Genomic DNA, 25,204 nt, shown 5'->3' on the forward strand with positions numbered 1-25,204 from the left:
CAAGGCTGGAAAAAGAGACACTGGCCCACAATAACAAAATGAGATTTCTTTAAACCAGAAAGTAGTCAACAGGATATCCCAAAAAGAGTAAAGCTACAAGCAAACAAACCAGCCTGTGATTCAGACATCAAAATATCAAAACACAGAGCCAGAAACTAAAGGGCAAAAGTGAAAAATGAAAGCAAGAGGACCCCATCATCTGCAAAGAGAAGAGGTGCGATCCTGAGGTCACCGAACTGGACACCCTCCACTCCTTGGCTCTGCTCAGAAATTCTATCCATAAATATTGTGAACAGAATTGATGACAAAGGGATTCCCTGATGGAGTCCCACACCCACCAGGAATGACTCTGACTTCAGGCCCGGTCTTATGTATTATGGGGCCCTAGGCGAAAGGGGGGTCCAGGGGCCCCCTGGAAGCTCTGCGAAATGCGTGAAAATTAGACCAAGGAGACGTTTTCTTGTAACGTTACGAGGTCATCACCCTGCGACCCATAGAGATCTGGACTCAAAGCGCTCCACTTTTATAGACAGCCGCCCACGCGGACACGCCCGCTGGCCCACGTGATTTAAACATGCGAGGGGAGGGGCGGGCCGGGGGCCTGGCCGCCGTCGATCTGGGGCCCCCCGAAAGCCAGGGCCCTAGGCGGTCGCCTACTTCGCCTATGCTTAAGGCCGGGCCTGCTGACTTACCGCCAGCAATGCAAACCAAAGCTTTCGCTCCAGTTGTATGGGAATCAAACAGCAGGCCTGGGACCCCATCCTCCAGAAGAACTCCCCATAGGACATCACAAGGGATGCATTTTCCCAACTCCACAAAACACATGTAGACTGGTTGAGAATACTCCGATTGAACCCTCCAGAATCCTCACGAGAGCAAAAAGCTGGTTGATATGCCATTTGCATTAAAACACGAAGAGTTTCCCGCTAGTCCAAACAAACAATCACAATGCAATGTGATATTGACAAAAATGGATTTACAGTAAAAGTGTACGTTTAAAAAGTTTTTCTGTGTTAGTTTCAAAGCCAAACAAAACAAAATCGTATTACGCAACGAATTTCTCTAACACAACAAGAAACAGTACATTACAGTAGACCCCCGCAAAACTATGGGACTATGTTAGCAGAAAGCACAAACATCCTCCGCCATTTTTTATGGCTTTTTTCATTGCAATACTGTGCTGTACAGAGAACAGGAAGCAACCGCTGAGGGAAACGCGGTTTGGGATGGTGACAGTAGCCAATCCGAGAGCGCTCTTCATTTCTCCTTGCTGCTGATTGACTGCTGCCCTGCGACGCGACTCCAGCTGAGTGTCCTCGTGTTTTCCATTTTGTTATTCGTAAACGCACACAATGTCATTGAATCGCCCTGCACGTTCTAAGGCTTCTGGAACTGAGCCTAAGCGCCAGAAGACGTTTAAAACACTCCAGGAGAAGCCTGAACAACTGGATTTGAACTAAAAAGTTAGCGCGCCACTATGGCATTAATGAAAGCACCGCACGCTACATAAAGAAGAACGAAGTAGCGAGCTGGAGTGCCGTTTCTGTAAGTTTCTGCGAATGTGCCAAAAAGGTAACGACCATAAGGAATAAAAATATCGTCAGGATGGAATCTGCCTTGGCATTGTGGATCACCGACTGCAGGAAGAAGAACATCTCCTTGGACAGTAACATCATCCGTGAGAAAGCACGTAAATTGTACCAGCAGTTCGCTACAGGAGACAATGTGACAACTTCCCATCACAATGTTCCTGAAACCTATAAAGAAAAGCCAGCAAGAAACTCCACCGGAAGAAGACCCGTCAGAAGATACGACTCCTCCTGAAGCGCCTGAAGAAGAGGCGCCACCCAAGGAGTTTTAAATCCTGTGCACAGCTACTTCATCATCATCATCATCATCAATACCATTCATCGTTGGTGAGTACCCACACATTTTACTGTATTTTAATTAAATGAAATTATTATGTATTTACTCTGCTTATACCAAATAAAACGCACTCACATGGATGACAGTACGTATCGCGGTAACCTCGGTATTTTACATTCTAGCACCGCGGGAGACACAGCAGTACAGGACAGTACAGTATACGGGTTTACCTTCACATTCTGTTTTTAGGCAGTGCATTAATGTAGTAAGCTGAGTTTGCAACAAAATGAAAGTGCTTTGAGGGCATAAAGTATTTAGGGTTGAAACTATAAAAATAGGCGTTTTTTTAACCACATCCAAAAGTCGCAGCTTTTCACAATTTGCGGGTGTTCTAAGAACGTAACCCCCGTGAATTTTGGGGGTGTACTGTATTACGTTTTGGTATTTTTTGATACGGTTAATTACTCGCTGTAATGTAAAATAATTAGTAAATTGTACATCTACATCCCCATTCGCGAGCGGCAGAACCGCAGAGGCTAGTGTATAGCGCAAGCACAGGGGTTGGCGAGCGAAGTGAGCAGGGGGTAAAGCCCCCTAGTGATTAAGAAAAGAAAATGATATAAAGGGAAGTAAGAAACCAAAACAAAGAGTACAAAAACATTACAATGTTCAAAACAATGTATAAACAATGACAGTAAGATTAAAGAAAAAGACACTTGAGGTAGGAATAAACCCTCGACTGCTGAAGTAATCCATTACAGTGGTCATTTAAAATGGGGGGCACTTGATTCACAGACGGTCAGCATCACTTAACGCTTGTGTCATACAGCATCTTCTACCGTCACATGCTTTAAGAGCGGCCCCACATCTGGCTGGACATACCTAAAACATTTAATAAATGCAGCGTTCGTGTCTCGGAGGTTCCCCATGGTGGTTTCCAGCTTCTGCCTGAATTGCCGGAGACAAGCCTGGATAGTGCCCATGTGTGAGTCCAGCTCGGAGCTCAGAGAGGCGAAGAGCGCTTCCACCCTGCAGGAAGACAGACACAAACATATAGTGTAGTCGGCAGGATGCTACACTTTCTCCACATTCTCATTCACATCTACAAAGGTCAAGAAGGAAGTGAAACTCACTTTTCTGACTTGGTAGCGTTCACGCAGATCGCCTCCATGCTGAATATATGCTTCCGGAATTCACTGGTTAAAGTCTTTTCTTCTTCGCACAGTTCAGTAAACTCGTTTTTGATGTTGTTTAAAGCCTCGGTGACGCCTTTACAGTGTCGGTGAACTCGATCTTTGTGGATCAGAAGCTCCGCTGCATAAAAAGTCAGACAAGTCGCCGGTGAGTCAAAGAGCAGAAGTTATGATGGACGTTGTTTATTCATTTTTATGAGCTTTCTGCATACGGTGGAAATAAAGTATTTGCCTTTTTTGGAATTTTTGGCCTCAGGGAATCTGTTTCTGATGTTAGTTTTGTGTTTAAAGTCTTTTAAGGAAAGTTATAACTTTGTCATCATTATTAGAAAATGGCCAGCAGCGTTTTCTGTTATTTGCTATTGTTGTTTCCATGTGGATTTTCCCCAGAAGGCACTAAGATATGTGCCACATGTGATGTCACCGGAGAGACCATATAGAGGTTGGCGCACACATCCCTTAATTTATCTGAGACCTGGATATCGACAGTTTTCAGGACTTTGTTCCTTTTGTCTAACTCTGGTGACGAGACGTAGCTTTGCAAGCGTGTTTGATTTTTGGCTCAGAGTTTAGAGTTTGTTTGAAGGATGGTATTGACTTTCTCCACATTTTATTGTCTCTTGGTCCTTTCATTACAAAGAAACAGAGCAGCATAGAGCAGACTGGTTGATGGATAAAAGCCAACCGTTTCATTAACTGCTCTCCTCGCTCCCATTTTTGGAGAACCTTGGAGGCGTAACATGGAGACGTTTAATTTGTGCCCCATTAAAGAAAGAGATTTGATTTAATGTATTTATTCTACATAGCCTTCCTAAAAAACAAAACTGCAGGAATTAAGATTCAAACAGGACTCTGTCCCCGTTCTCTGTTTTCGTTTGTTAGGTTTGTTCATTTTGGTTATTTGTTTCTGTTAATCCCTATCATTAGTTATGTGTTTAGATCTTTCCCATTATCATATTATTAATTATTCTGTTAGTCGTCTTTCGAGGTCACTAAGGTGTTGAGCAAAAGAGGGCGGGACTTCCTGTTGCTCAGCCTATAGAAAGTCATGAGGTCCTTCAGTTTGGCGCTGACCTCGACTCGGAACGCTGTGGGTCGGTGAGGGGAGTACTTTGAAGACCTCCTCAATCCCACTAACATGCCTTCCAATGAGGAAGCAGAGCCTGGGGACTTGGAGGTGGGCTCCCCCATCTCTGGGACTGAGGTCACCGAGGTGGTCAAAAAACTCCTTGGTGGCGGAGCCCCGGGGGTGGAAAAGATACGCCCTTTGTCACCAATTCTGTTGATAACTTTTATGGACAGAATTTCTAGGCGCAGCCAGGGCGTTGAGGGGGTCCGGTCTGGTGGACTCAGGATTGGCTCACTGCTTTTTGCAGATGATGTTGTCCTGTTTGCATCATCAGGCCGTGATCTTCAGCTCTCTCTGGATTGGTTCACAGCTGAGTATGAAGTGGCTGGGATGAGAATCAGCACCTCCAAATCTGAGACCATGGTCCTCAGCCGGAAAAGGGTGGAGTGCCCTCTCGAGATCCTGCCCCAAGTGGAGGAGTTCAAGTATCTCGGGGTCTTGTTCACGAGTGAGGGAAGAATGGAACGTGAGATCGACAGGCGGATCGGTGCGGCGTCCACAGTGATGAGGGCTCTTCATCGGTCTGTCGTGGTGAAAAAGGAGCTGAGCCGTAAGTCAAAACTCTCAATTTACCAGTCAATCTACACTCCTACTGTCACCTATGGTCATGAGCTGTGGGTAGTGACCGAAAGAACGAGATCGCGAATATAAGCGGCTGAAATGAGTTTCCTCCGCAGGGTGTCTGGGCTTTCACTTAAAGATAAGGTGAGGAGCTCAGAGTAGAATCGCTGCTCCTCCACATCAATAGGAGTCAGATGAGGTGGCTCGGGCGTCTGATCAGGATGCCACCTGGACGCCTCCCTGGTGAGATGTTCTGGGCACATCTAACTGGGAGGAGGCCCCGGGGAAGACATAGGACACGCTGGAGGGACTATGTCTCCTGGCTGTCCTGGGAACGCCTTGGGATTCTCCTGGAAGAGCTGGAAGAAGTGGCCGAGGAGAGGGAAGTCTGGGCCTCTCTGCTCAAGCTGCTGCCCCCGCGACCTGACCTCGGATAAGCGGAAGAGAATGGATGGATATTTACATTCAGAAAAAATAACATCAAATCAAATGGGCCCTGTCTGTGTCTGCCTGCTTGTGCCTAAGCTGCTCCTCCACTAACACGAGCGCACGTTGAAGCTCTGCTTTCGCTTTTAGGATAACGTTGGACTTTGCAAGGCCACTTTATATTTCTCCCTGTTGGACATGCAATATGTGACGCAAATTTTGACTGTCAGCATAACGGGTTAGTTCACCTACACGCTGGTTCCACAGTCTCCATTTGTGTCACACGGTTGGAAATAGAGCAGTAATTTAGATGTATACTTGTATCTATTTCATTTCTTTTTTGACCAGGAGGATACTAACATATATGGTTATACATGTTTGTTGCTGGGTATAAATCAATAAAGTGTATTTAACTAAAACAGTTTTCATAATTATTGTATTTTATTCAAGGTCGGCGCAGTTGGTAGCGCTGCTGCCTTGCAGTTAGGAGACCCGGGTTCACTTCCCAAGTCCTCCCTGCGTCAAGTTTGCATGTTCTCCGCGTGTCTGCGTGGGTTTCCTCCCACAGTTCAAAGACATGCAGGTCAAGTGCACTGGCAATCCTAAATTGTCCCTAGTGTGTGCTTGGTGTGTGTGTGTGTGTGTGCCCTGAGGTGGGCTGGCTCCCTGCCCAGGATTTGTTCCTGCCTTGCACCCTGTTGTGGCTGGGATTGGCTCCAGCAGACTCCCGTGACCCAGTGTTAGGATATAGCGGGTTGGATAACGACTGACCGACCGTATTTTATTCAAAAATGCTGTAATAGCCTAATATAAGGCATGCAAAATCGAAAAAAGTAAACTCATGGGTCATTTATTCTCACTCCTTAAAAAATACAAAATGAACTGAACATGAACGAGTTCAAAATTGAAATGGTCAACTCTGAACGTGAACGGATTCATTTTAATCTGCGCGAACTGAACTTTGAGCGAGTCCTTGTGAGGTGTAAACTTGCACAACACTGGAACAGGGCACAAGAAAGAGACGAAGTAATGGAGTGAATGGAAGGACTGCTTGACAGACAGAAGGAGGCCCTTGAAGACCCCAGGAGCCTTCAATTGACAGACTTGCAGGACTTGTGAGTAAAAACAAGTCAACTCCGGTTAACTCAATACCACTGAACTCGATAATCTGGTTAAACAGATAAAATGCCATGACCCCAACTAAATACTACTAGCCAACCCGCAGCGTACCATATGCCACATAATCAGGCCGGTTTTTTAATGATTTCTAAGCAGAGGGAGAAAATTAACATTTGAAAAATCAGTAATGTAATAAATCAGCAAGAAAAGCAACATTGTAACAATGCACGGAACGAACCAACACACAATCGTCTGTGACTGAAAACTGGCGGACCGCCATCGCGCCCTGCCTGCTCATGTGCCCACCTCCAACTCGTCACTTGAGTCGTTGTCGTCTTTGCAGAGTCCAGACGCACCTGTGACTCACGTAGACTTTCTGTGTTCCTGCAGGAGTATCTAAGAAGACGCACGTTTGTCGCAGATGCGAATTGCTGTATGTAGCGTGTAAAACAGTTTGCTACGGTGCACGCGGTCGTGCGATGTAACCAAACACTCGGTTTTCAAAGACTGCTTACTTCATTGTGTTTTAACCTCGGTTGTAAAGGATTGTTTTAAGGATCCCATGGGATACCCCTCGCAAACCGATTCACACGCTGCATATGGCGACTCACCTCCGCGAGAAACATGTCTCTATGAACAGTCAACGTGGCTCGGAGGTGCATGACATGCACATGACATTAACCTGACCTGCATTGCATGTGGCCTCTACGACAGACGAATATAAATGACGCCATTTTTTCTGAGTCGTCGCGTCCGAGTTGGTGGGCGTGGCTCTGCGAGTTGTCGTCGTATCCAATGGTCTTGGAGTTGGTGGGCGTGGCTCCTTCCTGCATGCGCCATAGGTGTCTTACTTGTCAGCAGCTTAGTGAATCCACGCCCCTTCCAGCGTGCTTTCCATGGGTGTCTTGCCTTAGTGAATTATATATATATATATATAGATATTCACTGTGGCACGCTAAAAAACATTTGTTTTACTTGATATTGGATAATCCGATAATCCACTTAATTCAATAAAAATGTAGGCGTCCCCAATGGGAAAAATCTGCTCAACTCGATATTCCACTGCCCAAATACACATTGCATTTATTCACTTCCATCCAACCATCATCCAACACGCTATATCCTAACTACAGGGTCATGGGGGTCTGCTGCAGCCAATCCCAGCCAACACAGGGTGAAAGGCAGAAAACAAACCCCGGGCAGGGCGCCAGCCCACCGCAGGCATTTATTCACTTTACAGGTGCACAAAATTGCATGTTAAATGTCAGCTTTACTTTTGCAGCCGAGGAATCCTCAACAAATGCTCGAAGGTCGCAAGCCACCTTCACGTGATTTTGCGTTACATCTGGGGGGACACTGAAGAGATCCAGAAGTCGGTGAAGACATGTTGTGGAAGTCATCCATCATCTCAGAAGGAGTTTCTGGGCAATTTGATTCTTTGTGGGAAAAATCCAGCTGCACGAAAGCAGTTACGACGATTGTGCTTTCCTTCACTGCACCCCAAGATTCCTGGGGCCTCATGTATAACGCCGTGCGTAGAACTCGCACTCTAACATGGCGTAAGCACAAAAGCCGAAATGTGCTTACGCACAGAAAAATCCAGATGCAGGAATCTGTGCGTACTCCAACTTCCATGTTCTTCCGCTACATAAATCCCGATCAGCGTGAAAACTAACGCTCGTGCACGCATTATGTAACGCCCCAAATCCTCCCAGAATTACGCCTATTTGAATATGCAAATCAATATAAATCGCCCTTAAGCGCAGCCTTCTGTGAAAAGACAATGAGAAAAGCACGGGGAAAATATAAGAATTTCAGCGAATACCAAGTGGAGGCAAAGGAAAAACATACTATTTGTTCAAATAAACCGTGGAATAATCAACAAAAGGAAGTTGATCGAGTGACATAGCGTGTTGGAGAAACTTGAAAGCTCACATTCACAAAATCGCACAGTGCCGGAAATAAAAAAGAAGTCACATATCAAAGTCGCCGTGAAAAGAAGAGTTGTGAGCCCACCGTCTGAGTGTCATATGAAAGATTATTAGGGTACAGAGAAAAAAAAATAGGGACACGGTGGGGAAAAAGCACGAAATGTCAACTTCAATCTCGACATTTCCACTTTAATCACGTAGTTTATTTTGTCATTTAGTAGAACATTATAAACTTCATCTTAAAATCGTTTAATTAACCAGTTTCTCAAATCACATCGTAATTAAAGTAGCACGTTAAATGCTTTGTTTTGTATTTGATCTTCTACTCGTATGTGCTCTGTGTGTGTGAATCACTACTTGCTTCTTAAACTGGCTCTCTTCCTCCAACTGGACACAGAGTCCATTACATTCGTGATATTACAGCTCTCTGAATAACTAAAATACTGAGATGTATACGTGATGTCATTTTCATGATGATAGGAGTTAAAGCACGTTATTAAACATGTGTTTCACTTCGATGAAATAATTTATTGTCAAAATTTGTCGCTGTGTTTTTAGCTGTGTTGTTATTTTCTCTTTCTGTTTTATATTCAATATATATTGGCGTAGCCGTCACCGCAGTCCGTGCTTTTCTTTCCCCAAGTAACCGATCGCCACACAATCAGCTCTGTAATAGACGTTAAGCCATCTGTAAGCTTAGCGCCGATTCTTCAAAACGTTTAAAGAACATTGAAATATCTTCGTAGTACATGTTTAATTATTCTATCCTTCACGACACTCCCAGTGAAGAATATAGATTATTTAAATGAAGTTAAAGTTTTATGTGTATAATTTAACAAACATATTTTGCTGCATTTCACCTTAAAAATGATATCGTCATCATATGTAAATACGCGCTTTATAAAGTGGCTCAGGTTGTGAGATATTATAACTGTAGTGCAAGTTTACAGTGAGGTGATTGTACTTATAAGTCCTAACAGTTCTACAAGGAGCAATTGATTGAGTGCATTTAAAGTTCTTGGGATTAAACTGTTTCTGAACCGCGAGGTCCGTACAGGAAAGGCTTTAAAACGTTTTGCAGTGGCTGAGGTAGCGTGTCCTTAAAGCTGTATACCGATAATTCTCTTTCCGATCAGCTGCTGCTGTGATTCACACTCAGATACAGTGATATAAATACTCCGAGTGCTGCAGTGAGAGAAATATTGAAAAAGATGATCCGCTGTGGCAACTCCTAACGGGAGGAGCTGAAAGAAGAAGAAGAAGAAGTGAGAGTAACAACGCTAAAGCAGTTATGGTATTTGGAATACTATGGCTGTTCCCTCTACCATTATATTGTTACGAGTTAATTACAATCAGATGCATTACACTAATAAACAATATGCGGTTAGTTTCTGTGTATTTATAAAGCCGCGTCATGAAAATAATGAGTAATCACACAAGAACAGTAGCACTGCTTTGACGCTGGGTGCCGCCAGTTTGCAAAACCGAGCGGAGAACTTGCGTACGACAAGGCATGAGGTACCGTGGAAAAGTGCGTGGATTTACGCCAAGTGTAGGTTTTATACATCGCGATTTGAACGTGGAAAAGTTCTTACGCAACATTTCTGTGCATACGCACCGTTTATACATGAGGCCCCTGGAGAAGCTTCACAGCATCCAGCAAATTGAAAGAAAAGTCAACGTTCTCCTCACGATCCGTCAGCCGCTTTAGTGCCAGCCTTCTTCAGCAGAAGTGCTTGACGTTCTTAATGAGATCCATCGGTTGTGTACGTGCAGCAGTATCGGGAGGAACAAAGAAGAGTTTGATGAGTTGTAAATGTGTGACACGAGGAAGTGCCGGTTATTATTTGATACGCTGTTATACGATTGTTATTTGCTCTCAGCCATTGAGCTTTGTGAACATGCTTTATAACATTTCTCATTGGTGAAAATGTCAAATAACATGAGAGAAGTTCAATGAAAACTTCGGGGCGCTGCACCAAGCGTGTAGGGTAAAAATTTACCTCACATTATCCCTGATTTTTGATTTTGATTAGGGCTTCTGGCACTCATGACAGATTGGCTTGATTTTTACTTTCTTGTATATGAAGTGTAGGAAAAGTATTGTAATCATCCAAAGATTTGATGTCGAGATTTTGACAAATCTCAGTGTTTTAGACCTCCCTGACTTTCTCGTATACAAAATATAGAGAAAGTATTGGAATCGTCCAAAAATTCCATTTAAAAAGTCGCATCCGGCTATAATGACAATCTCGATAATTAATTTGAGCACCGAGAATATCGAGTTATCTGGAGTTGACTGTATTCATATTGACTAAATGGCTCGCTTGTGGACTGCGCTTTCGCACCCTGATGGTCATAGGATTTTTGGAGTCGGGAGTACATTCTTTTTTTTTCCCCATTGAAATGAATGCCGGTTACTATTATGATCGCTAGTATTTATCAGTTTTGTGCGCTCGTTTAAGAGTTTCTTTAGGATTATTATACAGTAAGTCTGCTGGCTCTGTGGCCCTTCTCGTGTTTTTTGCCTCTTTACTATGTTGAATATTTGTATACGTTCAATCGTGATGCCATTTTGTTTATGCCACTCCATTGCCATTTTAAGTTGACCATTTCCTTGGCAACACATCCCAGAATTCCCCGGGATGTGCTTCTTTGTGCGCGGCTCTCTGAGCTTGATGGATAACAAAGCTGGCCTATTCAGGATGGTTTGTTTTGTTCCCCTGGTTATGAATGAGTTTATTATGGGCTATGATAAAAAATCTCACCAATTTCCTGCTTCTGACCCTCTGCCCGTTGTTTTGATGACGCATCTTCTGGTCATTTTATCTTTTGTTCCCTGTCTCTCATTACACAGAACAATTACATTTTCCAAATGATGAAAATCTGAACTACAAGGGGTTTTTCAGGAGCGTATTCTGCTCACAGATGGGGTAAGGCGGCAGTTGAGACCCTCCAAGTGTGTTCAGGTTTTCCTCGTCCTGCGAATCCTCAGGGTCCTTGTGATGTGAGTCTCTTCACTCGTTTTTTTCAAGTGATAAGATATCGTCAGGTGACCCACAGTCATGTGATCGTCCTCTCTGTGCCTCAATCGAATGCCATATTGAGACATGCGTGCGTTTGTTCTAAAGTCCTATCTATACAAGTTAGTGTAGCGCCAGTTCTCGTGTGTCCTGCTGGAGGTTGGTGAATTACTGGTCTTCTGACTTCCTTCTCACGCCCTGAGTGATATTTCTACTATGACATTATCCACTCACTAGTTAATGATATCCTTTCTCTACATTATGGTGGCTAACTGGTTACTGGCCCCAGGTGAAAATGTTCATAACAAAATGGCATATTGAGTCCACTTGGTGGTGTAGTCGGCAAGAATAAGTTTAAAGACACCTGCAACAACAAGAAATAAAGCCACAGTGTGCCCCCCATGCGGGCAGCCAACACACCAAGATGAGAACTTATGGAGGGTGTGCACCCCCATCCTTGGGTCGATTTTTATGTTTTTCGATTTTCATGTACTTCGCCTTTGTTCCTGTATATGAGGTGAGACATAAAAATAACCGGACTGGGCTTGGGGCTTTCTTGGAAAACCGTCTAGAGGTCGGCCGGACGTGAATCATTGAACTCTATGCCCTCCTACACGCCCTCTCAAACCGCTGACCGGCCAGGTACATCCTGTAAATAGCCCAGTCAGTATTTGCACAACAATCGCTACACGAGTTGCCACGATAATGTCGGATGAAATAAATCGAACAGCAAATCAACATCAAAGTTCTCGCAAATTATCTCTTTTTCCGTAAAGCAGTTTTTGACTGACAAAAACATTCCTGTCCACGATCATCCACCCTGTTCGGCCGATTTAGCTCCCTGTGATTTTTACTTGTTCCCGAAAATCAAAAGTGACCTGAAGGGAAGACAGAAATGGCAAGCCTGTTGAGAAGCCTCAAGCTTCCAGTACTGTTTCAATCAATGGAAGATACGGATGGAGCGGCGTGGAGATCAGGAGGGGGAGTATAGAGAAGGGGACAATGTTTAGAAGGCTGTAATTCATCAATACATATATATGTTTTAACTAGTCCAGTTATTTTTGTGACTCACCTCGTATCTTCATACTGTAGTTATGAAGTAGTTAGATGGCAGTAGACTCACACCTGATGGACTGGATCATGGACTATCTTACAGCCAGACCTCAGTATGTGCGTCTCGGGAACTGCAGGTCTGACATTGTGGTCAGCAGCACAGGAGCGCCGCAGGGGACTGGACTTCCTCTGGTCCTGTTCAGCCAACATACATCAGACTTCCAATACAACTCGGAGTCCTGCCACGTGATGACACTGCTATGGTGGGCTGCATCAGGAGTGGGCAGGAGGAGGAGTACAGGAACCTAATCAAGGACTTTGTTAAATGGTGTGACTCAATCCACTTACAACTGAACACCAGCAAGACCAAGGAGCTCGTGGTGGATTTTAGGAGAACCAGGCCCCTCATGGACCCCGTGATCATCAGAGGTGACTGTGCAGAGGGTGCAGACCTATAAATACCTGGGAGTGTAGCTGGATGATAAAATGGACTGGACTGCCAATACTGATGATCTGTGTAAGAGAGGACAGAGCCGACTATACTTCATTAGAAGGCTGGCGTCCTTCAACATCTGTAATAAGATGCTGCAGATGTTCTATCAGACGGTTGTGGTGAGCGCCATCTTCTACATGGTGGTGTGCTGGGGAGGCAGCATAAAGATGAAAGACGCCTCACGCCTGGACAAACTGGTGAGGAAGGCAGGCTCTATTGTAGGCACGGAGCTGGACAGTTTGACATCCGTGGCAGAGCGACGGGCGCTGAACAGACTGCTGTCAATCATGGAGAATCCACTGAACGGGATCATCTCCAGACAGAGGAGCAGCTTCAGCGACAGACTGATGTCACCATCCTGCTCCACTGACAGACTGAGGAGACCCCACACTACGCGACTCGGGGGGTAAACGTTAACATTATACAAAGTTATTGTCTGTTATACCTGCACTGTTATCACTCTTTAATTTAATATTGTTATTATCAGTATGCTGCTGCTGGAGTATGGGAATTTCACCTTGGGATTAATAAAGTATCTATCTATCTATCTATCCAGCTATCTACCTATCTATTATATAGTATCATATATATCATATAGTGCCTTTCACTCTATCTATCATCTATCTATCTATCATATAGTGCCTTTCATATCTATCTATCTACCTATTATATAGTATCATATATATCATATAGTGCCTTTCACTCTATCTATCATCTATCTATCTATCTATCTATCTATCATATAGTGCCTTTCATATCTATCTATCTTTCTATCTATCTATCATATAGTGCCTTTCATATCTATCTATCTATCTATCGATCTATCTAGATAGGCGGCTAGTACTTGTTTCTTTTTTCCCATATCCCTTTTTTTATATTAAAATGTCTTTTTTTTCCCTAAACAAAACATGAATATGAATCTCCATGCACTTCACTTACCGGCACGAACATTGTGAATGTCCAGCTCAATCCTTGTCGCCCTCGGCTCATGCAGGTGTAAGCGCACTTTTAGTTCATTCCGGAATTCATCCGCTTTTGCATCAGTGAAGATCTTGGAGTTCAAATGGGTCGTCGTGTGCCACTGGTCAAGATGTTCAAAAAACTCTCCTCTAATGCTGCAAAGTCAAATGAGTAAACGTCTGAAGACACTTCAACTCATTTATTGTTATTTTTTTTCAAAACAGATTCAAATATGATGTAGAAATCTGAGTTCCTTATTCAGTGTCCATGCTAAAGACTGAACATGCCCAGTGTGACTGCTAAAGTCGACTTTGCCTTTTGTCACCGCCAAACCCTTCCCACCCTGGGTAGCCTGTTTAAACCACACGTACCGTTTGATGGTGTCCATCAGCGTGCTCTCAGTGAGCAGCACCAGCTCGGTGTAAAGAGACGGGCACTCGGGGTCTTGGCACACAATCACAGGTGGAGCTGGCTTCAGGACGGCATAGCGCCTTCCATCCGATGTGGTGAAAATCTCAGCGGGTACATCTTTCAAGTTAGGGTCCTCCTAGGAGATGAATGATGGGAATTCCAATCATTTTAAAGAAAGTAAGCAATGAAGCCAGCTAAGGATGACAAATTCTGTTTAGGGAATTTGGAACGGGATGAGGATTGGAGTGACATGGAAGCTCCTCAGAGTCACAGATGGCCTCCACACTCCTACATGCTGGAATGGCTTACAGATATTGGAGTGACTATTTTCTGATGAGATTCTTTATATTCCATTTCAGTTTTATTCGATTTTATTCCATTTCCACAATGACATACACTCTTTTGACGTCAGAGGAGCGACAGTACAAATGGTCAACCTGGGCAATTCTGGGTTATCTGAATTTGATGATGAAACCCAAAAGCCTCTGTAACTTTCTAAAAGATCCTTTGTTATTGACTTCACGGGTATCACCTTTTTGGCTCCTGTCCCTGATTTTTGACTTTGATTTGGGCTTCTGGCACTTCTGAAAGATTGGCTTGATTTTTACTTTTCTCGTATACAAAGTGTAGGGAAAGTATTGTAATCGTCCAAAGATTCGATGTCGAGATTTTGATAAATCTCAGTGTTCTAGACCTCCCTGACTTTCATGTATATGAAATATAAGGAAAGAGGAAAAATTCAATTTCGATTTTTTGATGAATCTCGACATTTTAGACCTCCCTGAGTCCAAAAATACCATTTTTGAAATGATGTCTCTGTGTGTGTGTGTGTGTGTGTATACAGTGCATCTGGAAAGTATTCACAGCGCTTCATCACTTTTTCCACATTTTGTTATGTCACAGCCTTATTCCAAAATGGACTAAATTCATTTTTTTCCTCAGAATTCTACACACAACACCCCATAATGACAACGTGAAATAAGTTTACTTGAGGTTTTTGCAGATTTATTAAAAATAAAAAACTGAGAAATCCCACGTCCATAAGTATTCACAGCCTTTGCCATGAAGCTCCAAATTGAGCTCAGGTCCATCCTGTTTCCCCTGATCATCCTTGAGATGTTTAATTGGTGTCCACCTAAGGTCAATTCAGTTGACTGGACATGATTTGAAAGGCACACACCTGTCTATAGAAGGTCCCACAGTTGACAGTTCATGTCAGAGCACAAACCAAGCATGAAGTCAAAGGAATTGTCTGTAGACCACTGAGACAGGATTGTCTCCAGGCACAAATCTGGGGAAGGTTACAGAAAAAGTTCTGCTGCTTTGAAGGTCCCAATGAGCACAGTGGCCTCCATCATCCGAAAGTGGAAGAAGTTCGAAACCACCAGGACTCTTCCTAGAGCTGGCCGGCCATCTAAACTGAGTGATCAGGAGAGAAGGGCCTTAGTCAGGGAGGTGACCAAGAACACGATGGTCACTCTGTCAGAGCTCCAGAGGTCCTCTGTAGAGAGAGGAGAACCTTCCAGAAGGACAACCATCTCTGCAGCAATCCACCAATCAGGCCTGTATGGTAGAGTGGCCAGACAGAAGCCACTCCTTAGTAAAAGGCACATGGCAGCCCGCCTGGAGTTTGTCAAAAGGCACCTGAAGGACTCTCAGACCATGAGAAACAAAATTCTCTGGTCTGATGAGACACAAAGATTGAACTCTTTGGTGTGAATGCCAGGCATCACGTTTGGAGGAAATCAGGCACCGCACATCACCAGGCCAATACAATCGCTACAGTGAAGCATGGTGGTGGCAGCATCAGGAACTGGGAGACTAGTCAGGATAAAGGGAGAGATGACTGCAGCAAAGTACAGAGACATCCTGGATGAAAACCTGCTCCAGAGCGCTCTTGACCTCAGACTGGGGCGACGGTTCATCTTTCAGCAGGACAACAACCCTAAACACACAGCCAAGATATCAAAGGAGTGGCTTCAGGACAACTCTGTGAATGTCCTTGAGTGGCGCAGACTTGAATCCGATTGAACATCTCTGGAGATCTTAAAATGGCTGTGCACCGACGCTTCCCATCCAACCTGATGGAGCTTGAGAGGTGCTGCAAAGAGGAATGGGCGAAACTGGCCAAGGATAGGTGTGCCAAGCTTGTGGCATCATATTCAGAAAGACTTGAGGCTGGAATTGCTGCCAAAGGGGCATCGACAAGGTATTGAGCAAAGGCTGTGAATACTTATGGACATGGGATTTCTCAGTTTTTTTATTTTTAATAAATTTACAAAAACCTCAAGTAAACTTTTTCACGTTGTCATTATGGGGTGTTGTGTGTAGAATTCTGAGGAAAAAAATGAATTTAATCCATTTTGGAATAAGGCTGTGACATAAAATGTGGAAAAAGTGATGAAGCGCTGTGAATACTTTCCGGATGCACTGTAAACATGATAACTTCAGTACACTTCCATTTAGGTCAACCAAATTTTGCATACAGCTATTTGGTACAAAACGCAGATTTCTATCAACTTTTGGGCTATTTCCGCTAAACCGGAAGTGGTACTTTACCTTTTATTCATGCGGCTGCAGAGTCTGATTTATTCGACTTTGCTTTTATAATAATTTTTCAGTGATGTACTGCCACCCTGTCTGTGGTTGGCTCTTATCTTATACCTGATGCCGTCTAAGTAAGCGTCAGCATCCTGTGACCATGAATTAGGTTAGAGATTTGTTAATGGTAATATATACCGTGTATATACTAGTTAATACGTTCTCCCGCGAGAACTTTGATTTGATTTGTTCTGACTTCGTAATGTGTTTTTCTTTTTATTTGATTATGCATATCTCCCAGTTTTTATCATCCCGTTTGTTGCGAAGTATTAGGTTACATGCGATGACGTTTTCCCATTGAGTAAGGATTCATGCAGTTTACCAAAATTAGTCGATGTACTCGCAATGTAGTGTGGACCATCACCATCAGCCTGATCCTGTCTGAAATAACTTTGAACACGGCTGTAAGATAATTTGGTTTTTGGAGTGGCGGAGGAAATATTTGCTTCCTAAGGTGGTGGAGAAAGTGTCCACCATGATATTAACTAATATAGTCTAGAAATCCTACCGATATTCTTCTCATTACAAATCACAACTTTTATGCCGTCATGTAAAGTGAAATATTTTCCTGTGCTTATAATAAATATATTAATTCCAGGTATAAGATTTCTGAGCATCACGTAGGCCTTGTGTTCTCCCTCTGTGTTTTCTTTGTAGCTTCTAATACATTTTTTCCTTTTACCAATCATTAATGTTATGATTAAATGTGGTCCGGCGATAGGCTTGTCATTAGAAAGGTACACATTTATTAAAAAATGGATTTTAAATTGATAATATGCTGCAGTCATCACAAATCCGGGCCTCTTTGCAGGTGTAAGTGCACTCGCAGTTCACGCCGGTATTCAACCCTTTGTGCATCTTTGAAGATCTGCTTTTTGAACAGACTCTGAATGTAGAAGAAGCAACAGAGGAGAAGCAAAGAAGGCTAACTTAACATCTACAACATCTGAGAGAGTCTGAGGAACATGAAGTGGGGAATATTAAATATTAAGGCAGTCGACTGCTAGCACTGCAATGACTAGCTCCTAAGGAGCCATTATACCTTATCAGAGGAGCAGCTCGTCCGAAGATGAAAATGGCAAAGAGGCAGAAAGGGAATAAAAGTGAAGTGTTAAGAATTTAGAGCTGGACTGCCTCCATATATCGAGGAATGCTTAATCACTCTCATAATAAGATGGAGGTGAATTGTGGAGAGCCCTCTTAAACGTATTATTCCAAATAATGGACAGATTTCATCTGATTTAATCAGACAGAGTGGAAAAAAAATTCAGGAGGGGGACTGGATGTCTATGTGAACGAGCATTGGTGTAAAAGAAGCATGTGAACGTTAAAACTAATAATAATATTACATTTTATTGTGATAAAATGTGTAATGCAGACACTGAAGTGTGGAATGTCAGAATTCATCCACGGTACTGCCTAGGGAGATACAGTAAGCTACATCATCACCATTAATGTTTAGATTCCTCCATCATTTGTCACACAATCCTTTTTCGTCTTGCCAGATAATTGCATAGCAAAAATGAAAGTCTCCCCTAATATAACAAAATATTGCGTGATTTTCAACGTCGTTTAAAACACTTTAGTCTATGACACCACGAAAATGATGTTCGAAAAAAATTTAAAAGAAGGAGGAACAGTCATAAAAAGTTCAGCCACATCGTGACCCTGTGGCGTCAACATAATCATCTCTTATATATATACAGTATATTTCTCTTCTGGTTCTTCCTGCTTCCACTTCAAAACCAGTCCCGCCCACACGCAGCCGACACGGCATTTCTCGATTCCTATTCGTCCTCTTCCAAACCCTTCCCCAGGCTGCCTGCAGCCTCCCATACACCTTGCTATTTTCGTTAATACTGCGACGGTTGTTTCGTAAGCCTTTGTTATAAAATGAATGACAGTATCCTCTCTGTCGACGGGTTTTTGTACAACATCATCTCTATTCTGGGATCCGGAAACTGCCTGTTCCTATCAGTGGGTTATTTCTTGACACAAACGGGTGACGAAGGCAATGCGCCGTTTTCCATTCCTATTCTTACACAGCGGTATGCTACGGCGCGCGTCGGCTATCTAGTAATGAAATATTTTGAGATGCAATTTGTTTCGATCGACTTATTTCTGCTCAAATGCCGCAGATCATCATTTCTACCCAATTCTGGGGCTGGCAGGTCCCTCTGCATTCCTTTATCAATAATCTCGCGATTGCCTGCCACGAGAAGAGGTGGCCAAGGAGTGACAAGGACAGGAAGACTTTTGTCTTAAAGTCACCGCCTGATGGGCTCTTCTCAATTTGCATTTCGCCAGCCCCCATTTCCACCAATGATCTAAACACGTTGGTATACTTTGGCAGTGGCTTGTGGTGCCAACTGCTTTGCTGGTGTGTTTTTGAGCCCCACTTTATCCTGATAGAACTCTCTATTGTCTATTAGCTAACATACACAGATATCGAGGATTGTCACTCACTCTTCTCTTGTCTGTGATGTCACATCATGTGACAAACCAAGTTTTGTTTGGTTTAGCCTAAAAAATGCACAAAACCTTCCATTTTTTCAGATATTAAACATATTATTTTTGTGGTTGGCTCACTGGAGGTCTGAAGAAGGTGCCCTTTGGGTTTGGGGGCACCAGTGGATATGATGGACACTTTAGTGAGTGAAGCTCAGTCTCTTCAAAGTGCTACATATTCCTGGTACCATGGTGATGTACAGATAAGGATTTGCTACAAAATTCACAAGAAACAAGAACCAGTCATCAAGGAGATGGAAGTGTGCCTACCGACTGTGCCCTGGGGACTCCCGAGGATTCACTGGTCACCGTTGAGCCGTCGTCCTTTGTGAGCTCCGGATGTTCCTCTTGCTCCACACTTGTGACATTTTTCCCATCTAAGGTTACAAGAATAATAAAGAGAAGTGACAATCGAGCAGGCCCTGTAGTCGCAGCCCTCCCGTTGTTGGCCCACGTGATCCCTGTGAGGTGTTTGTTTCAAAGATTTCTTAACGAGAGGATGACTTGCGTCTTCAGTCCAGATCCTCGTTTGGGTGAAGCTGGTCCTGTTGGGTCTGGTCAGAAAAACTCAAGTACATCCATTTTTACTTAGTTTTACTGCCTGCTTTCTTTTGAGAAGAACTCTCTTGGTGTGGCCTACTTCTTTATGGCACGCTAAGCTAATTCTATTATTTTTCTCAGCTTTAACTTAGTAGAATCTTTTTCAGATTTCAATAAAGTGTTAAAAGTGCGTTTAATATTCTGAATGTTTGCAAAACTTACAGTTAACAGATTTCTAAAACTGTATAAGCTCTTCATATGCAATCATTCTGAACCTGTCAGACAACTTCTGTGCTCTTCTATCAGTGACACCACCCCAAACTACAGGTTGGCACTGTCACATACTGACCAGAGGATCGATGAGAACTGAATGAGTGATTCAGAAGGTAAAAATCTCTTTTATCAAAGCTAAAATCGCAATCCCAAACATGGTTGTCACCCTAACTACTGCGGCATTTCTTCAACCAGAATTTCCTATGAGGCCCACACCAAACAAACAAGACTTGAGTTTCCAGCCCAATCTCAGGTGATCATCGGGACTGACCTTTCTTTGGCCGCGTAATTGATGTTACGCCTCACGCTTGCCAAGCAAAGGTCCATGGTGACCAGCCCAACAGCAGGAGGCACCTACTAAAGGGAGTCAGAAAATAATTTGGATGTGAGCGCCGGTAGGCTTTGTGCCAAGTTACACAAGCTGTTCTCTGACATTTCAGTTATGATTTACAGCTCTGACGCTGAAAAGAGGTTATTACGATAGCAAATGATGAGAAGCATTCATAATTAATTGTAGAAGGGGTGCCCAACACGTCGATCATGATCGACCGGTAGATCGGAAAGGCAGTACATGTAGATCGTGTTGCATTCAAAACGTTAGTCTATCATATATCCTCCCGATGACATTTGCCACTTGACTGACATACAGGGCGGCCAGTCTGAGATCTCCTTTCTTCTAACACGTTGGTCATCCCGCACGCACGATCAAACGCGCGACCTACTGCAAAACTCCGGCTGTGATCGAGTTAGCCTTCCAATTTATATCGACTAAAGAAGGGATTTCATTTTGATTTGGATGTGGAATTGGAAGAGGATTTTTTTTCTCACAATGTCACAATCAAAGTGCGTTTGTCTGATCTGTCAATCTATCACTGCTATTCCAAAGAAGGAAAATGTGGAAAGGCACTTTGGAACTGTTCATAAAAACTACCCAAAAAAAAAAGCGATCTGAGAAAGAGAAAGGAGAGGGAACTAAAATCGCAGTTAATCGGACAGCCGTCATTTTTCACTTGGCTGAATTCAAAAGCAAAGGCAGACGCACCGAAGCATCGTTCAGGGCGAGTCACTCGATCATTAAGCATAAGAAGTCCTTCCAAGATGGAGAGATGATAAAAGAGACCTTCGTTGAGGCAGAGGGCTAGGAAGAAATTCCTGCTGAGATTTCAAGACCCCTGGCCAGAGATAAAGGAGTTTGTCCTTGTCATTAAACAAGCAGAATACAAGCAACTTAATGACGATCAATGGCCGCTAGACTTGCCATTTTTTTTTCCAATCTGACCAACATGTTGAATGAGCTTAATTTACAGCTGCAAGGAAAAGAGAAAACCAATATGGTCAATATGATTAGCTCAGTTAAAGCTCTCAAACGAAAAATACAACATCTGTTCTCAAAGCTGCAGCGCCTCGATTTGAGGAACGTCCTAAACCTCACGTCAGAGCTGGAGACGCAATGGAAGGCGCGTGCGCAACTTGACAGCATCCGCTACACGGAGAAGATTGAAAATTACCTGCCAGACTTTGACAGACGGTTTCAAGACTCAGCTTTACTTGAGCCAATCGCTACATTTAAGTGCTATCCATTTAGAGATGCTGAGGGTGATTCACAAGCATCAGAGATTGCAACACTGTTTCACCTAAAACACGTCTACAGTGGAGGAGGATGAGATTTTGACACTACAGGGTGACATTCAGCTGAAGTCTGGGGATCATGGAGTGTTTTGGAACTTACAGGGGAAAAGTAGCCAAACATGAGGAAATGTGCTGCCTCCGTGACTGCGTTATTCGGCTCTACTTATTTATGCGAGTCAGCCTTTTCCCACATAAAGATTACTAAATCTAAATGCAGTAGTAACCATAAATGTATTGAATTGTTATTATGCCTTAAATGTTATTCAGTTATGCAAGGCACGACAACATACTGTATATTTTATGTATAAAGTATACTCAGTATATATATTGTGGCAGATTAGGGTTTTCTCGCACCCTTGTACCCTCAGACCACACGTCAGACACCAGATAAAAGTCCAATAATATTTATTATAATAATAAGGCGCACAAAGCATGCTCCTCTCCACAATTCTCCAATAAACCAATAACAATAATCAATAAACCAATCCTCCTCTCCCAGCTCAGCTTGCCGTCTGGGAGCTCCCCCAGTCTTTTTATGTCTCCTGACCCCGAAGTGTTCCTAATCCCCAGTCCATTTGGCTCTCAATCACTTCCGGGTCAGGTACAAGTTCTTCTCTTCACGTCATTCCTCTTGTCCACGTGTGCTTCCAGGGCGTGGGGGAAATATCCATTACTCCTCCCTGCAGCGTCCCCTAGTGGCCCCCATGGCATCCAGCAGGGCTGTGTATAAAAACTACAATGTCTATGATGCCCTGCTGGTCTTCTGGGGACCTCCATGCTGCAAGGAGGGCTCCACCTGGCGGCTTGGGGGTATCGGCCGGGATAAACGGCTGGCCATCCTCTACAATATATATATATATAATTTTTAATGTAGGTAGATCATTTCAACCTGATCATTTTAAAAGTAGCTTGCAAGCCGAAAAAGTGTGGGCACCCCTGCTCTAGAGGGCCGCTTTCTCTTGCGCAGTTTGGCTCAAAAACGGCTCATCATGTCATCACAGGCTTAAGTTTCGAGTTTGGTATTTTTACGTCCAGCCGTTTTAACTCTTGTATGTCCTCAATAAACTGAGTCACACAGACAGATATGGAGGAATATTTCGGACAAAATGAAATAAATAAATAAATGCGTAAATAAATAAAAGTACTGTGAAATGTGAGCATAAATAAATAAATGTGTCACGAAATATGTTTTTCGTTGCTTATTTATTTATTTCATTTTGTCCGTAACATTCCTGCAAACCGTCATGAAATACGGCTTGAAATAAAACTGTCACTTTCACTCGTCAAAGTTGAGAGGGTGGGCTCTAACACGCCCTCTAGTTACTGATTGGTGAATCAATAGCACAAGAATGAATTAGAAAAATGCTTACTACTGCCGATGAAATGGATTCTGCCGAAGATATTACGTATTTCAGAGAGAGAATTGAAGATTTATCGGAAGAAATTACAATGTTGGCGGCCCTTTTAGAACTGAGTATTTGACCCTTGTTTTACGAGTATAAAGTCAGTTGCATATTCGCAGCTACTTTTTCAAACAACTGTACATCTCTGATCAGTGGTAAAGTTGTTCAGTTCAAAATATTAGTTGGAGCTGCTTTGGGCATTCCATGTCTAAGTACCTAAACTAATACAGCCGTTGCAGCTCACCGTATATCAAACTGGCTCATTCACCTTGTGATCGTCTTCTCTGATACATCATACAGATCTGCAATCTGTTGTACTTTTAAACCGCATAACAGAAGGTGTTCAATTGACTCAGCTGGAATGTCAAAGGATGGACGTCCAGAGCAGGGAACTGCGTCACCTGAACTGGAGTGTAGTCGAGTCCGTTCCACCTGTTCTTCGATAATTTCAAAAACAGTTTCATCTATATCGGAGTCTAAAAGGGCCGCCAACATTGTAATTTCTTCCGATAAATCTTCAATTCTCTCTCTGAAACACGTAATATCTTCCATTTCATCGGCAGTAGTAAGCATTTTTCTAATTAATTCTTGTGCTATCGATTCACCAATCAGTAACTAGAGGGCGTGTTAGAGCCCACCCTCTCAACTTTGACGAGTGAAACTGACAGTTTTATTTCAAGTCGTATTTCATGACGGTTTGCAGGAATGTTACGGACAAAATGAATGAAATAAATAAACAACGAAAAACATATTTCGTGACACATTTATTTATTTATGCTCTCATTTCATGACACATTTATTTATTTATGCTCACATTTCACAGTACTTTTATTTATTTACGCATTTATTTATTTATTTCATTTTGTCCGAAATATTCCTCCATAGACAGATGCACACCCATTGTTGAGATATTGGTTGTTTTTGGTATCGGGGACCCTAAAATGTTGAGATCCGTTGAAAACCGGAGAACGAAATTTTAGACAAAGCTAAAGCTTTCACTCCTCCCCCACTGACGATAGGTTATGGTGGGCGAGGGCACAATGCAAAAACATGACAAGGACATAACAGCACTAGAGAAGGTCCAGAGAAGAGCGACTGGGCAGATTCCAGGGCCACAGGGGTTGAGTTATGAGGAAAGATTAAGAGAGCTGAGGGGATGAAGAGGAGACCTGACTGAAGTGTTTGAAATGATGAAGGGAATCAGTCCAGTGGACCGAGACGGTGACTTTAAAATGAGTTCATCAAGAACACGGGGACACAGCTGGAAACTTGTGAAGGGTCAATGTCGCACAAACGTTAGGCCGTTTTTCTTTACACAAAGAACGAAAGACACTTGGAATCAGCGACCAAGTCGTGTGGTGGACAGGAGGACGTTAGGGACTTTCAAAACTCAACTTGATGTTATTTTAGAAGAAATAAGTGGAGAGGACTGGCGAGCTGTGTTGGGCTGAATGGCCTCGTCCAGATTGTTCTCATGTCCTAATGAAAAATATTTAAAGTCCAAAACATTGACTCCAAAGAAATGAGTAGAAATAAATCCTGCATGTTTCACAATGAAAAAAGGATTTTAAAATAGTAAAATAAGCAAAGAAAAAAACGAATCAACACATCGTCACGTCATCACAGGCTTAAGTTCCAAGTTTGCTCTTTTTCCATTCAGCCTTTTTAGCTCTGGACCGTCCTTAAGAAACTGTGACACACAGACACACACCCATAATCGAGATATCGATGTTTTCCGTAACAGGGGAACCTGAAACAACGAGATCTGCCGAAAACTGGAGACCAACATTTTTTTTCGAATTTAAAGCTTTCACTCCTCCCCCATAGACGACAGGTTTTGGTGGGCGAGGGCGCAACGTTAAAACATGAAAAATATTTAAAGTCCAAAACGTTGACACCAAACAAAAGAGTAAAATAAGCAAAGAAAGAAAACTTCAAACGGATCTCAGCCTTACCAATGGGGCGTCTTGCGAGCCACGGTGGGAACTGGTGGTGCAAGAGTTGGGTTGGGGGTCACTGGGACCTTCTGGACGTGGACAGACGTGTTGCAGTGGGGGCAGTGCGTGTGTCCGTCAGCTGTGCGAG

General features: G+C 43.2%; 1 protein-coding gene across 2 annotated transcripts in view; it reads right to left on the reverse strand.

Annotated features, from left to right (window-relative positions):
* Positions 1–25,204, reverse strand: part of ccdc180 (coiled-coil domain containing 180) — a 142,607-nt gene that overhangs the window by 36,507 nt on the left and 80,896 nt on the right. For both annotated transcript variants that reach the window (XM_039762604.1, XM_039762605.1), the window contains 5 exons: positions 19,545–19,651; positions 14,126–14,301; positions 13,734–13,909; positions 3,000–3,180; positions 2,749–2,895 (listed from right to left, as the gene is read on the reverse strand). In XM_039762604.1, the coding sequence (XP_039618538.1) occupies positions 2,749–2,895; positions 3,000–3,180; positions 13,734–13,909; positions 14,126–14,301; positions 19,545–19,651 (787 nt within the window). The remainder of the gene's footprint in view (positions 1–2,748; positions 2,896–2,999; positions 3,181–13,733; positions 13,910–14,125; positions 14,302–19,544; positions 19,652–25,204) is intronic.

This window comes from Polypterus senegalus, chromosome 9 (assembly GCF_016835505.1).
Source record: "Polypterus senegalus isolate Bchr_013 chromosome 9, ASM1683550v1, whole genome shotgun sequence".
NCBI lineage: Eukaryota > Metazoa > Chordata > Cladistia > Polypteriformes > Polypteridae > Polypterus > Polypterus senegalus.